General features: G+C 42.4%; 1 protein-coding gene across 2 annotated transcripts in view; it reads left to right on the top strand.

Annotated features, from left to right (window-relative positions):
- PRLR (prolactin receptor) overlaps positions 1–16,099 on the top strand; it is a 194,402-nt gene that overhangs the window by 167,540 nt on the left and 10,763 nt on the right. The window contains 7 exon segments of one of the 2 annotated variants that reach the window (NM_001082231.1): positions 1,896–2,008; positions 6,626–6,758; positions 7,371–7,540; positions 10,592–10,761; positions 13,099–13,240; positions 14,489–14,588; positions 15,150–15,219. In NM_001082231.1, the coding sequence (NP_001075700.1) occupies positions 1,939–2,008; positions 6,626–6,758; positions 7,371–7,540; positions 10,592–10,761; positions 13,099–13,240; positions 14,489–14,588; positions 15,150–15,219 (855 nt within the window). In that variant the 5' untranslated portion in view covers positions 1,896–1,938. 2 annotated transcript variants of the gene reach the window in all.

The following is a 16,099-nucleotide window of genomic DNA, read 5'->3' as shown; positions in this document are numbered from 1 at the left end:
AATTTAAATGATAAAGGCCCAGTGCCTGATCCAGACCAAAGCAGGTACTGCAGAAGTGATAGACACTAGGAGCCTTTGATCACTTGGCTTAAATTATATGATCCTGAAGGGTTAGATGAAGAAAGAGGCTTGAGGCCGGCACCGTGGCTCAATAGGCTAATCCTCCACCTTGCGGCGCCAGCACACCGGGTTCTAGTCCGGTTGGGGCGCTGGATTCTGTCCCAGTTGCCCCTCTTCCAGGCCAGTTCTCTGCCATGGCCCAGGAGTGCAGTGGAGGATGGCCCAAGTGCTTGGGCCCTGCACCCCATGGGAGACCAAGAGAAGCACCTGGCTCCTGCCTTCAGATCAGCGCGGTATGCCGGCCGCAGCGCGCCGGCCACGGCAGCCACTGGAGGGTGAACCAATGGCAAAAGGAAGACCTTTCTCTCTGTCTCTCTCTCTCACTGTCCACTCTGCCTGTAAGTAAGTAAGAAAGAAAGAAAGAGAGAGAGAGAGAGAAAGAAAGAGAGAGAGAGAGAGAGAGAGAGAGAGAGAGAAAGAAAGAAAGAGAGAGAAAGAAAGAAAGAGAGACTTGGTATGTATAACCCTGGAAGAGCATTTGGGAAGAATCCTGGAACAGTGAGTAGCAGGTCTCCAAAGAACATTCTACTCAAAGAATCTGTAAGAGGGTGAAGATCCATTATTGAATGGGAGCCTCAATATAACAGAGATATTTGATGGAACCTACATGCCCCAAGCCTCTATGATCACCACAATTTCTATGACTATGCCTCATTGGGAGTATCGTCAAGTGGAAAAAGCCTTCAAGAAATTGTCAGTTGAGTGATGTGAAGCTGGCCCATGGAGAGCCACCCGCTGGTCGGAAGAATGGTCACAGGCTGGACTTTGTGGAGGCTCTTCAAACAACAGGATTATTTCAGATGTCCCAGGATGGGCTGACTTGCCCCCTGGTTGTTCTTCTCTTGCTTTAAAAAGCAATAAAGCCTAAAGGAAAAAGTTTAAGCCACACATTTCTGAGAATTTACACTTAATTCGTCAAATCCATTGTTTTCTAAGAGTTGTCTGAAGTCCAGTAACATTAATGAGGCTTTACCCCCCCAACACCAAATGTCTTTAAAAATCTTTTTTTCTTAGAAGGCCATTTCAAGGCTTTGAAAGTTGTTCCAAGGGCAATAATAATAATATTAATAATAAATTTTTCAAAACTCATAATCCCTGCAGGTTCAAAATCTACTTAATACTCTGTACCCATGGGATTCAAATTACTACTGCAGTTTTTTTTTCTCTTATTTCTGGGGCTTTTTAAAAGAGAAAAAGAAACCATGTGGAAATTCAGTACAGCTCATTGCGTGATTCACTTCATGGTCCTGCCCATAGCCCAGAGGACCCTTAAAACCTTCTCAATCTGCATCTTCAGAGGAGGCCCCCTAGCTTGACTGCATCGATCGGGTGCAGGTAGGGACCTGGGGTGTTGACTTTCCAGTGATTATTTTTGGCCAGTAGATCAAAGCCAGACCCCTCCTGGAATGGTTCTCTTGGAGGGCACACAATCCATGCCACAGAAAATGGGTAATATATTGTTAGATGACAGCTGGGTGGGAAGAGAACAATTTTTCTTTGCGGTGTGTGCAAAGGAACCAAGGGCTGTGGCTCCCCTTGAACACTCTATGTTGTCATCTGATGACCTCTGGTGGTGGAATTTTTCCCAGCGTGTGTGAACCAATACTTCTGTGCCAAGCCATCCCGTGTTACATTTTCCAACATTCCTTTCCTCCTGTTTTGTCATTCACATTAAGCAAGGAGCAAGAATCAGTTGCAAACACCCAGAATAAAGTGGTGCATGTGCCTGACCAGACTGTCACTTTACAAAATTTGCCTGGTGCCTTCTCTTTTAGTGAATCTCTGATACATTCCCTGGAGCAAGAAAAGGGAGTCAACATGAAGGAAAATGTGGCATCCATGATTGTCTTCCTCCTGCTACTTTTTCTCAACATTCGTCTTCTGAATGGTAAGTGAGAGACTGCCTGGGTCTCTTTCATCCCCCGGGGTGTTTGTCAAGAGGTTTGAGCGAGCGTCCATCACAGTTTCCATGTAATGCTGTTATGAAAAACAATCGTGTTTATGTCATGTCCTGCTATTATATCATTTGCAATATTTTTCACTAAAAGTAATGAAATCAATGCAGTATCTTGTCCCTCTGCTGTCTGCCTTCTTCCTCATTTGCGGAGAGCAATGAAACAGCTCCTGGGATGTCAGGACCTGAGTTCCGATCCAGATTCTGCCAGTTACTAGTTGTGGGATCTTGAGCCAACTACCTAATCACTCTGGGTCTCCAATTTCAAAGTGAGGCCTGTGAAATTTCCTGCATCTGAGATGAAATAAGGTATGTGAGACATCTTTGAAAAACAATAAAAAGATGCAAAAAGGATAGCTGTTACGTGGTGGGAAACAGGTACAACCAACTCTGTTATCTGTACTAACAGGTGAAATGAAGTCCACAACTGAATGGCAGGGTATTTGCCTGTGTGTGCACATTTCTGTATGTCTACCTCTGTGCATTCTGGGTGAGCATTCTTCTGCGTGCCTATGTTTATCTTAACTCTCCTACATGTGACTTATTGTGGATGCTTCTCCATATATACCCAACTGTGTACATGTATGTATGTGCATCTATATATATGTACAGGTATATATATATTCTTCCATTTTCTTCCAAAGGTATGACCCTGTGTGTAGATATTTCTGTGAGTTTGCACGTGTGAACTTATGACATAGTCTATGGGATGTGTGGACATACGTGGATGTGGTATCTCTGTGGCCAGTCCTGAGTTTTGTGCATTTAGATGGTTTATTGATTTTAACTCTCTTAAATATTCTGCAGTGAATATTTGACTAATTTTAATTTTACAAGCTTCCCCTCCTCTTCTTGAGTTTCCTGAAGTTACTATTAAATACCGGTAAAATAAGAGACACACTTTCAGAGAGACAAAAGGAAAGCAGAGGTCAGAATAATCCATAAGAGAAACTGTATTCCAGTAATCAACAATTGTCCAAATTGGCTTCAAATGTGCTCATTATTGAGCCATAGCATTTGGAATTAAAGAAACTTTTAACTTGACACACTTCTTCCCATCCACGACAAAAAAAAAAAAAAAAAAAACTTGCAATTTTGCCATGATTCTCAGTAACATACCAGCCTGCAGAGGCTTTCCTTGCAGGATGGGCAATATTAAAAAATGTTGGCTGAACTGCACCCAGCTTGCAGGGAGGGTTTCCAGCGGGGCCTGGAGCTGGAGGAATGGAGTCCCTGCTCCCCGTCCTAGCCTGGTGTCCCAGGCCCATCCTAAGCACCACATGATGACAGTTCATGATGTTCTTTCTGGCCACTTTTGCCTGCAGTCCCCTCGTCTCAGCCGTGTGCTCCTCACAGAGGTCTCCTCCTAACTTGCTCAACCGGAAGTTCTGGCCTAGGAGTCTCTGTGAAGGATGAGGGAATAAATGTGAGAGAAAGCAGAGAACTCCAGTTCACTGAGGACATCCGGAAATGCCCTATTCTGCTCATGACTTCCTGAACTAAATGCCGTGCCCACCTGCCAGGGAAGAAGGAGGAGCAGCTGGAGTTACCGAGCTGGGTGTGGTCAGCCACCCCAGTGCAGCAGCATCCAGCCAAACTCCTGGGTTATTCTGTCTTTGCCTCTGACAACCATGCCAGAGGAAGGCGGAGCAGCTTGCCAAGAATTTTGGAGAGCAGGCAACTAAAAATTATATCCCCTTGACATTGTATTCTCCATATTCCCTTATTCAGAGCTTCCAGCTTCTAACTTGGAACAGGATACAGGTCTTAAATATCAACGGTAGCAACAACAGATGCTGGCGAGGATGTGGGGGAAAAGGACACTAACCCACTGTTGGTGGGAATGCAAACTGGTAAAGCGACTATCGAAGTCAGTCTGGAGATTGCTCAGAAACCTGAATATAACCCTACCGTACAACCCAGCCATCCCACTCCTTGGAATTTACCCAAAGGAAATTAAATTGGGAAACAAAAAATTGGTCTGCACCTTAATGTTTACTGCAGCTCAATTCACAATAGCTAAGACCCGGAATCAACCTAAATGCCCATCAACAGTAGACTGGAGAAAGAAATTATGGGATATGTACTCTATAGAGTACTATACAGCAGTAAAAAAAAAAAAAAAAAAAAAAAAAAACACACACACACACAATGAAATCGGGTCATTTGCAACCAAATGGAGGAATCTGGAAAACATTATGCTGAGTGAAATAAGCCAGTCCCAAAGGGAAAAATATCATATGTTCTCCCTGATCAGTGACAACTAACCAAGCACCAAAAAGGAAACCTGTTAAAGTGAAATGAACACTATGAGAAACAGTGACTTGATCAGCTCTTGCCCTGACTGTTGATGAACAACTTAATACATTATCCCTCTTAGTATTTTTTTGTTTGTTCTGCTTTATACTATTGGTTGAATTCTGTAATTAATACACAGTTATTCTTAAGTGTTGAAACTTAACTGAAAGGTGATCCCTGTTAAATATAAGAGTGGGAATAAGAGAGGGAAGAGATGTACAATTTGGGACATGCTCAATCGGACTTGCCCCAAATGGTAGAGTTAGAAACATACCAGGGGATTCCAATTCAATCCCATCAAGGTGGCATGTACCAATGCCATCTCACTAGTCCAAGTGATCAATTTCTGTTCACAATTGATCATGATAGGACTAAGAGTCAAAGGGATCACATAAACAAGACTAGTGTCTGCAAATACTAACCAATAGAATAAAAAAGGGAGAGAATGATCCAACATGGGAAGCGGGATACACAGCAGACTCATAGAATGGCGGATGTCCTAAACAGCACTCTGGCCTCAGAATCAGCCCTTAAGGCATGCGGATCCGGCTGAAAAGCCCATGAGAGTATTTCAGGCATGGAAAGCCAAGACACTCTGGCAAAAAAAAAAACAAAACCAGCAACAAACCTAAATGAAAGATCTCTGTGAGTGAGATCCCAGTGGAAAGAACAGGTCATCAAAGAAGGAGGTACCTTTCTCTGAAGAAAGGAAGAACTTCCACTTTGACTACGACCTTGTCTAAATATGATCAGAGTCCGTGAACTCAAAAGGCTTCCATAGCCTTGGCAACTCAAGACAAGAGCCTAGAGTGATTACTGATGCCATAAACAAGAGTATCAATTTATTAAGTCAACAACAGGAGTCACTGTACACTTACTCCTTATGTAGGATCTCTGTCCTTAATGTGCTGTACATTCTGATTTAATGCTATAACTAGTACTCAAACAGTATTTTTCACTTTGTGTTTCTATGTGGGTGCAAACTTGAAATCTTTAGTTAATATATGCTAAACTGATCTTCTGTATATAAAGAGAATCGAAAATGAATCTTGATGTGAATGGAAGGGGAGAGGGAGCGGGAAATGGGAGGGTTGCAGGTGGGAGGGAAGTTATGGAGGGGGGGAAGCCACTGTAATCCATAAGCTGTACTTTGGAAATTTATATATATTAAATAAAAGTTTAAAAAAAGTTAAGTAATTATTACATTTTCCAGAAAAAAAAATATCAATGGTAGCTCACAGATAGGAGAGCTACCCTTTCCCCTACCTCTTACCCTGCCTCCTACCCAAAAAGATCGATATAATTAGAAGAAAACCCCTTTCCACCTCACCACAAAAATACCCAGGGAGAAAGGGAAATAATAAGAGAGGGAAAGGAACTGAAACCCAGGATTCAGAAATGGGAATGGGAAGAGTTGGTTCATGATTACATAGAGTTAACTAGGAGGGTTAAATTCTGGTGTTCCACAGCGCAGAAGGGTGAATGTAGGTTACAATAATTTGTGTATCTTATTTCAAAATAGCCCTGAGAGAGGATTTTGGATGTTTCCAACACAAATAATAAATGTTTGCTAATTAACTTGATCTGATCATTAAATGTTGTAAACATATATTACAATGTCACAATGTACCCCACAAACATATACAATTATTCTATGACAATTTAAAATGGGGAAAGAGGGTGAGGATCTAGACTGTGAAACTGGTCACAAAGTCAAAACTGATTGAAATCAGGGCTAGGTGGAGGGAAACAGAAGAGGAGAAGAGAAGAGAAGGGAGCAGCTGAGGATGCCCAAAGGGTCCGTCAGTGATATCATGATCAGAAACAAGATCAGAAACAGAGGCCAGGTTAGTTACATGGAAATGGCAGAAAGGTGGAAATTAGGGAGCTAGGGGGTGGGGGCAGAGAGCAAGCTGTTGATTGACAAAGCATCCATGGGCTGCCGATACCCAGGGACAATTCTTTGGCCATCCTTATGCTGGGGGAGTGTATCAGCGCTGGTGCTGAGCGAGGCTGTTGGTATCTCCGTCTCAAAGTACACACACCCCACCACAAAGCTCTGTCTCTCTGAGAGCCCTGCCCACACCTGGGTGCTGATTCCTCAACATTTCTGAGTACCACACCCCTAGGCTGACTCACTCTGAGACTTCAGCACTGACCCGAGTCCCATAGATTTGCTTTGGTAACCAGAATAATGGACTATTAGTTGAATGGACCTCAATATTGACTTCAACAGCTTGTGGTTTTCTACAGGGCAGTCACCTCCTGGAAAACCTTTCATCTTCAAATGCCGCTCTCCTGAGAAGGAAACATTCACCTGCTGGTGGAGGCCTGGAGCAGACGGAGGACTTCCTACCAATTACACACTGACTTACCACAAGGAAGGGTACAGAGTTCTCTTCTATCCATACCCCTATGGCCAAAGTACACTGGTTCTAAGTTAGAATTACCACCCTTGCCTGGATTTACATCAAAAAGCATCATACCAGTTGTTAAAAGGGAAGTCCAGTTTCCATGACATCAGTTTTCATCCATTTGAGTCTTTTTAAAAATGAAGTGTAACTTGATATTTTTAAGTATACATTTAAAATGCATATGCAAAAATGCTGCATTGTACAGAGCCCCATTATATGTGTTCAAGCTAAAGTTCCAGTTTCGCACCCCGGAAATGACAGTGCCTTGGCCATTGAAAGTGTTTATGAGCAGGGGGAATATATCACAAAGCCAACCAAGACAACAACAGAAGAAACGGGTTAATGAGAAGCAGAGTAGCTGAGTCCCAGAAACCACCTTTCTAATTCATTCTCCAGCCTTCTCTCTCTCACTCCCTCACTCCAGGCTAACATGCGTAGAGCACAGAAGCCGGGGAGCTATTGTTCAGCTCTGGTTTTGTATTGGACTGTCTGATCCCAAACATCAGTGGGGTTGATCTACTAAGAAGATCTAAACTGTTTCAATTACTTTCTTACTCACTTCTAATACATTTTACTCATTGCAGAGAAACAATCACTCATGAGTGTCCAGACTACAAGACTGGTGGTCCCAACTCCTGTTACTTTAGCAAGAAGCACACCTCCATATGGACGATATACATCATCACAGTGAATGCCACCAACCAGATGGGAAGCAGTGTTTCGGATCCACGTTATGTGGATGTGACTTACATAGGTAATGGGAGGGGGAATGAGTGAGGAATTTGTTACTCTGTTATGCATTTACCAGTGGTCAAACTCAGTTTGAGTTTTCTTGGCTTTTGAATGGATCCCCCAAAAAAGATGAAATAATTCACAATTTCATTGTCAAGCAAGAATTTCAAACAATTTGTATTGAGTCATTCCTGACAGACTAGTGTTTGAGATCCTTGAATCCTCTGGCCTTCCCTTCCTGTCCCCTTGCATGCAGCATGAATGTTATGTGTGTGCCTTACTTACCAACTCTTCTCTCCTGCCCTCCCTGTGCGATCCGTGTCCTCTTCTTCCTTGACAAATTGAAATTTCTTTTCTTTCTCTCCGATAGAGATATTCTCCATACGGAAGTAGCACTCCGAGGGGTTTATATGATTCCATAGCCACAGGAATCACTCATTTAATTTGCTCCAATCTCAATTCTCAAATGCATGTACTTCCTAGAAATCTGAACTATTATTTTACAAATAAGAATTGTGGAGTAAATAGGTTCACTTGAGCAACAGGCCGAAGGTCAAGATCTCAAGGACAATCTTTGGAGAATCCATTAGCAGAGTACAACAAAGTGGACCTGATAGATGCTTCTTGCTTTGCTTGACTAACATTAAGCTGCAGGGCAATTGGGCATAACTACAACAGCTTTTATTATCTAATGAGGATGACAAAGGAAATCCTAGGGAAAGTGATGGCTTGCCTAGGAGTTGGCCTCACACTTTTCTTGGATAATAGTCTGTACAGTAGTTACCCAAGTCTCTGATTTACCTAATACCACACAACAAGAAAAATCAGAGTATTCACTTCCATATCATCCCATTGGCATGTTATCAATGATTGATCCTAAAAAACTAGAAAAGTTTCCAATACCAACTGACATACACTTGAAGAATATTTTCTTCCCCCAACAAATAACTGGAATGGAGATAGGATTAGAAACTTAATTTGATCTTAGTTTAAGAAAATAATAAAGGCAATCTCTCTGGCAGGGAGGAATAAAATAAATTCTGATCCTATATATTTATTGGAGATACAAAGTCTTTAACATGCTAAATGCTGATTAATTCTTCATTTTCATGGTTTTTCCCCCTTGAAATGCCTTGTCCTCAAGTTTTATAAATTGAGAGCAAACAATGAAAACAACAGAAATTCTGAAACAAGCAACTGTTATATTGAATGTGATTCTCTCTCTCTCTCTGTCTCTCTCTCTCACACACACACAACACAAATGGGTTCACTAAAGCAGTAGTTTTAAAAAATGAAGTCAATAGGCTGGCACTGTGGCTCACTAGGCTAATCCTCAGCCTGCGGCGCCAGCACTCTGGGTTCTAGTCCCGGTTGGGGCGCCGGATTCTGTCCCGGTTGCTCCTCTTCCAGTCCAGCTGTCTGCTGTGGCCCAGGAAGGCAGTAGAGGATGGCCCAAGTGCTTGGGCCCTACTCCCACATAGGAGACCAAGAAGAAGCACCTGGCTCCTGGCTTCGGATCGCAGCGCCGGCCGTAGTGGCCATTTGGGGGGTGAACCAACAGAAGGAAGACCTTTCTCTCTGTCTCTCTCTCTCTCTCTCACTCTCTAACTCTGCCTGTCAAAAAAAAAAATGAAGTCAATAAGTGTTATCAAATTTGCATTAACTCTGGAAAAGAAATCTCTAGTGAAAGAATGTGTTGGGCTGCATGTTTCAGAATAAGAAAAGTGCGTGAGGAATTCCTATATAACCCTTCAGCATACATTGTTGGTGACGGGCCATGGAAGTTTATTAGCAACCGGTTTTTACCACAATACATTTTCTGTCCACTCAGCTCTCATCCAGTGACAACCCACAACAGAAAATGACAACACTAGCAAATAATGGAACAGAAATAAATTTCTTTGTTGTCATTGTCATTGGATAACATATATCTATGTTGAAGACACCTGAAAGCTGTAGTTCCCAACTGAGGGCTATTTTGTCCCCCACAGGATACTTGGCAAAATCTAGAGACAATTTCACATTTTTCAACTTGCAGGTGGGCAGAGGGCAGTACTGACATCTGGTAGTTGGAGGCAGAGATGCTGCTATGCATCCTACAGTAACGAGGACAGCCCCCACAACAAGGAAACATCTGGCCCAAAATCCCAGTGGCACTGAGGTTAGAAAACTGCTAGAAAGGATTCATTCTACACATTTTACCTGCACATTTGCACAGATATTTTTTTATCTCAGACATTGCTCAATAGATACTTGATTTAAGATTTACATTAACTGATTTTGTTTTAGTAAATTCACCTAAAATATTCTTTCTTAGGTGTTCACTCAGTAATGTATAAGCATTAGGATTAGTGGAAACTTCTTAACATTCATTTTTTTTAGGCAAATGTAGGTCATAATGCCACATTCATCCATGGTAGTTACATATACTCTTTCTCCACGCAGTATAGAGACTGATTTGAGGACATAATAAATGAATGGAGAAAGTGTTACAGCACCTCTGACACTTCACTCTTAGGGAGGTACCACCGGCCCTTTGCTTACCAGAATCTGAGAGTAAGCACCTCCTTCATTTTTTTATTTTGTAAAATACACATACCATAAAGTTCACCATATTAACCATTTTAAAATGTTCAATTCGGTGGTATTTCTTCTGTCTCTGTGATATGCAAACATGATATAGTTCCAGCTCCCAGCTGAGGAAAATAACCTATGTTAAGTCCCCTGCTGAATCTTCCATCCCAACTCCCACTTTCAAATCCCAGCCCAATTTGTATCACCTACTCCCTGTCATCATGAAAATGATCTGGGGAGGTACCTGACCCAGGTTGCTAGAAAGTAGAGAGCGTGACGAGAATGAAATCTCAGCAGCATGTTATTCTGTCTATCCAAACCTCATTTTCAAGGACCAATGTGACAGATCACATTCTAAGAGGCAGATGGCATGGGACTTGTGGAAATGCAGTGGGCAGAGCAGGCTGATAAATAGAAAATGCAATCATAATCAAAAACAGCAGAGCCAAATAAAAGGTACCAGCAATGAATGCTATTGAAGTTTCTTTTCCATCTACAGTTGAACCAGACCCTCCTGTGAACCTGACTTTGGAAGTAAAACATCCAGAGGACAGAAAACCCTACTTGTGGGTAAAGTGGCTTCCACCTACCTTGGTTGATGTGAGATCTGGTTGGCTCACACTACAGTATGAAATTCGATTAAAACCTGAGAAAGCAGCTGAGTGGGAGGTGAGTCAAACAGGAAACATGTCTTTTGGCAAGGATGGAGACCTCATAACCAAGAAGAGGCCCTTCCTCCTAATTATTAGGCTATGGCTATGATGTAGGCTTCCCAATAAAAACATGACCCACTCAGATATGGAAAGCCCCCCCCCCCCGTTAATTGAAGGAGGCCCCTTGTACTGCACAACCTGCTCCCCCAGGATCCAGTCTCCTCCCTAAGTATATCTTAGCTGTGGACAACTGTGGGAGTAATTCAGTGATACCAGGGGTGGTGGTCAAGGAGATCTTCAGCATAATCTGTCCATGGGCAACAGCTGTGCTTGCATTCACTTTAAAATGCTCCAAGGAGTGGGCATTGTTGTGCAGCAGATTAAGCTACCACTTGGGACATCTGCATTCCCAGAGTGCCAGTTTGAGTCCTGGTTACTCCACACTTCTGATCCAGCTTCCTGCTCGTGTGCCTGGGAAAGCATTAGATGATGCCCCCAAGTACTTGGTTTCCTGCCCACCCATGTGGGAGACCCATGTGGAGTTCTAGTCTCCTGTCTGTTACCTGGCTCAGCCATGGCTATTGCAAGCATGGATAGAAGATACCACTGGGCCGGCGCCGCGGCTCACTAGGCTAATCCTCCGCCTAGCGGCGCCGGCACACCGGGTTCTAGTCCTGGTCGGGGCGCCGGATTCTGTCCCGGTTGCCCCTCTTCCAGGCCAGCCCTCTGCTGTGGCCAGGGAGTGCAGTGGAGGATGGCCCAAGTGCTTGGGCCCTGCACCCCACAGGAGACCAGGATAAGCACCTGGCTCCTGCCATCGGATCAGCGCAGCGCGCCAACCGCGGCGGCCATTGGAGGGTGAACCAACGGCAAAAGGAAGACCTTTCTCTCTGTCTCTCTCTCTCTCACTGTCCACTCTGCCTGTCAAAAAAAAAATGCTTATTTATTTATTTATTTATTTTTATTTATTTGAAAGGAAGAGAATGGGGTAGTGGTATCTTTTTTTTTTTTTTCATTTTTTTTGACAGGCAGAGTGGACAGTGAGAGAGACAGAGAGAAAGGTCTTCCTTTGCAGTTGGTTCACCCTCCAATGGCTGCTGCGGCTGGCGCGCTGCGCTGATCCGATGGCAGGAGCCAGGAGCCAGGTGCTTATCCTGGTCTCCTGTGGGGTGCAGGGCCCAAGCACTTGGGCCATCCTCCACTGCACTCCCTGGCCACAGCAGAGGGCTGGCCTGGAAGAGGGGCAACCGGGACAGAATCCAATGCCCCGACCGGGACTAGAACCCGGTGTGCCGGCGCTGCAAGGCGGAGGATTAGCCTATTGAGCCGCGACGCCGGCCTAATAAATAAGCATTTATATAAATGCATCAATGTAAAGAAATAATACAGTAAGTTACAAGCATCATAACATTCTTCTACCCTTAAACACTTTAATACAAGCCCCTTTAAAAAGGGACCATTCCTGAACACATCTAGAATAATAGGATCACACATAGGAAACTTAATAAAAATTCCTTAACATCATTAGAAGCCAGTCCATATTTTAATCCCCTCCCACCAGCTGCTTCAAGAACAGCTTCAAGAACATGACTAATAGCTCATTTGTCTCCAGGACCACACACTGTAGCTGGTTCTTATAATACTTGTCCCATGGAATGCCAGGCCACTGGTCCCATAGGACGTCCCACATTCTTTATTGATCTGATTTGCTGTTTGTGGGGTCATTTAGCTAATTTCTCTAGCTCCATACATCCTGTAATGAAACATTAGATCAGATTCTGGTTGAACAGTTTTGGGCAGCACACTTCAGAGGAGATATTATGTGCTTCACGTTGCATTGTATTGGTGGAGACACAAACCATCCCTCTATTTCCCATAAGTGATTCTAAAACTAATTTGTGGGGTGGAGAGATGACAAACTGATCCCTTGGTTATAAAGCCATGTTTAATTCATGCATTATTATTTCAATGTGCATGAATACCTAGCTCTCTTCCTTTTAGTGGTTTTAACACCAATGAACAATCCTTGAGTTAGTTGCTTGGTTAGGGCTTATAAAGTAAAGAACGATCCAATTTCATGATTCCCTCTACATTTATTAACTGCCTTTCATAAAGTAGAGTGGAGGAGTAAATGTTTGTCTGTCTGAAATAGAGTTCCAGATAGGGGAAAACCTGTTAAGGTTTGGTATGAGCAATTTTCAAGAGGAAGAAGACAGAGCTGAGCGAGTGAAAAGGTGATAACAATGTATTCTCTAAGTGTAATTAATACAGCCCAACTCTTCCAATAGCTTGTTATTTAGGGAAGAAGTCTTTTTCTTCATAACCTAAATAAAAAATTATTTGTTTTCTTTAGACTCATTTTGCTGGGCAGCAGACACAGTTTAAGATTCTCAGCTTATATCCAGGACAGAAATACCTTGTCCAGGTTCGTTGCAAGCCAGATCACGGGTTCTGGAGTGTGTGGAGCCCTGAGAGCTCCATTCAGATACCTAATGGTGAGTTTCTCGGCTACCTTTGACTATTATTCTAAATATTTTTAGATGGCAAACCTGCACTTAATAACTACTAATGGAAAAACTACTTTGAGTTGTCACCAGAGCAAGAAGTGCAAGTGGGTCTGTGGCCTCTCTACCTCATGAAAGGATATTTGGAAGGGCTGCATGGCTCCCTGGGTCACTGTCAGTGAGGACCAGTTGTAGGGTAGGATTGCAGAAACTATCTCAGAGGGCCTAATGGTCAGGCATCCTATCCTTCCCATCTGCCACACTTGCCCATCCAGTCAAGGTCATGATCCAGTCCTCCCAAAGTCTGTTCGGTGGTCTCCCATCTCAACAACATGAACTGATGTTTAACGTCTCACATGGATTATGTCTTGGTCTCTCAGTTAAGGCACAGTATACAAGAGGCACTCAGTTCTAATAAAGTACCAATAAATTTGGTGGCTTCTATTCATAGGGGCATAATTCATCTTGTGTTTCTGGAGTATGTTTACAAAAAGTCATTACTTTGTTTGGGCTTCCCAACCCTCTCGGGTCTTCGGAAAGAATTTCATGACTGTTAGGAATTAAAAGAGGAAACGGAAGCTCAGGGAAGTTAATGGACTTTTTCAGAACCTCCTGGCAAATTCTAGCTCTTCTAATAAGTTGCCTGGCCAAAGTATCAGCGCTTTCATTGGCTTAGCTTTCTGGAAAGAGCACTGAAGTGTGGGTCAGGACTTGCATTTTGCCCACCTCTGGGTCATACTAAATAAAAGCGCAGGGCATAGAGGTAGAAGGCCTGGGTTCAAATCCCAGACTTCACTTCTATAGTGATGTGACCATGAATAAATTACTCTTTTCTACTTTCTTGTCTGTAAAACAAGGCAATGTATGTAAAGGGCTTAACACCATCAGTGGCTTTTAGTAAGAATGTAATAGATGTTAGCTTTATGATCATAACTTCAGCTAGCCATATGCCCTCAGATATCCTCTTTAAGACTCAAGTAAAAGAATATGTGAAAGGATTTTAAAATGTATAGAGCACTATAAAATATATGTAACTTATGAAAATATATTTAATATTGAAAAAAGTTAAACTTCCCCTGATGCTACTTTGCTTTGCACTGCTCTTCAAATGAAAAGAGATAGGTGTGTGGGATGGTGGGAGAGGACTGTTTATTCAACAGCTTTATTCATAGGTTTGTTTTGCTTTCTTTTTAAATGATACTGTATGTGATCAAAGTTTCCTGGCTGTTTGTTTTTCAGACTTTACCATGAAAGATATAACCGTGTGGATCTTTGTGGCTGTTCTTTCTACCATCATCTGTTTGATTATGGTCTGGGCAGTGGCTTTGAAGGGCTATAGGTACTGCATTGTCTCTCAATCCTTCTCCCAGTCATGGTTGTCAGGGATAACAGCAAAAAAAAAAAAAAAAAAAAAAAAAAAAAAAAAAAAGATAATACACAGATGATGGGAACCTACAAATAATCCAAGCACCTCATTTTAGCCATTAGTTGCAGTGTTCACTCATTAAAAAAAAAAAAAAAAAACTTTTATCAGTGCTAGAGAAAGTAAAAAAAAAAAAAAAATGGGTTCCTTTGAGGCCAGTACTCTTCCCATCAAAAAGAGGTTCGCAGTTGGGAAATAGTAACAATCTGACAAGAACAGATGAAATCATGAGAAGGAAAAAAATCTGAATAATCCACCAAGTTCAAAATCATCCTCCTAAATTAGCCACAGCAAGTGTTAACGGGGGTCTCTGTAATTATTATCTTCATCATTGATTACTAGTCTCGTGTAGCCCGAGAACTCTAACTCCATCGCCCACAGACCATGTAGCAGTAATTTTGGAGATAATACTGATCTTTCAAAAATTACAAAGTGAAAAGATGACTCACTTATCCAATCTCACAAATTATTTTGTAGCATGGTGACCTGCATCTTTCCACCAGTTCCTGGGCCAAAAATAAAAGGATTTGATACTCATCTGCTGGAGGTAAGTGCCAAAGACAGAGAACATGACTCACAGCTTTGTAACAATTAACATCACACATGCACATGCAATCCTTCTTGAGCTAGCCTGGCCAGCTTAACCATCCTTCCCCAGCTGTCTCTGCTCATCAGCATGTGTTAACAGAAAAGATGTGTGGGGAGCAAGGGTGCTTACGATCAGACACAGAATGTCAGAGGGCAAGGAGAGAAAGCCAAGAAAACATGAAAACACGTAGTAGTACTTGCTAGATTTACCAGGTCTGTACATAAGCACAGAGATAAACATTTTATGGAAATGATCAACTTAGAAAGGGGCAAGTATTTTGATTATTACAAAGTGGGGACCTACAATCAACCCCTCCATCCTGTACTGGTAATAGCTTCCACTAGAAGGTTCTTTCCATAAGGCTGTTGAAACGGAATATTCTATTGAAATTGTTGGAGCTTAGACAGGGTCAGTACAGTGGAGGCTGATATTTGCCAGGATCTATTTAGACTGATTGAAGAGAAAAATCCATTTAAATGTTTTGAATGAAAAGTGGGGTTGGGACATTTTAAATTTTCCTCTGTATTGAAATAAAAAGTTTCAACTAGACCTTCAGCTCAATGGTGAGATACACACACACACACACACACATATTTATGGATGTACATGGAATTACTTGTATGTAAAAGCACATGCCACTTGACTACTGCAGAGCCAACAGTGCAACAATAGGAAAAGTAAGTGCCAGAGAATTTGGCTTATCTGCATTCATTTTGGCAATGAATATCAGACCAGGGACTAGAGCCCAGGAGTTCAGGTTGCTGGTCAAGTGCTCTTCCACCACTATCCAGCCTAGCATTGACCTTTCATGAATGTCTTAGCTAACTAAAGTAACTAC

Source organism: Oryctolagus cuniculus, chromosome 14, assembly GCF_964237555.1.
Source record: "Oryctolagus cuniculus chromosome 14, mOryCun1.1, whole genome shotgun sequence".
NCBI classification, from domain to species: domain Eukaryota; kingdom Metazoa; phylum Chordata; class Mammalia; order Lagomorpha; family Leporidae; genus Oryctolagus; species Oryctolagus cuniculus.
The sequence above is the reverse complement of the archived record's forward strand: the minus strand, read 5'-3'. Positions and strand labels throughout refer to the sequence as shown.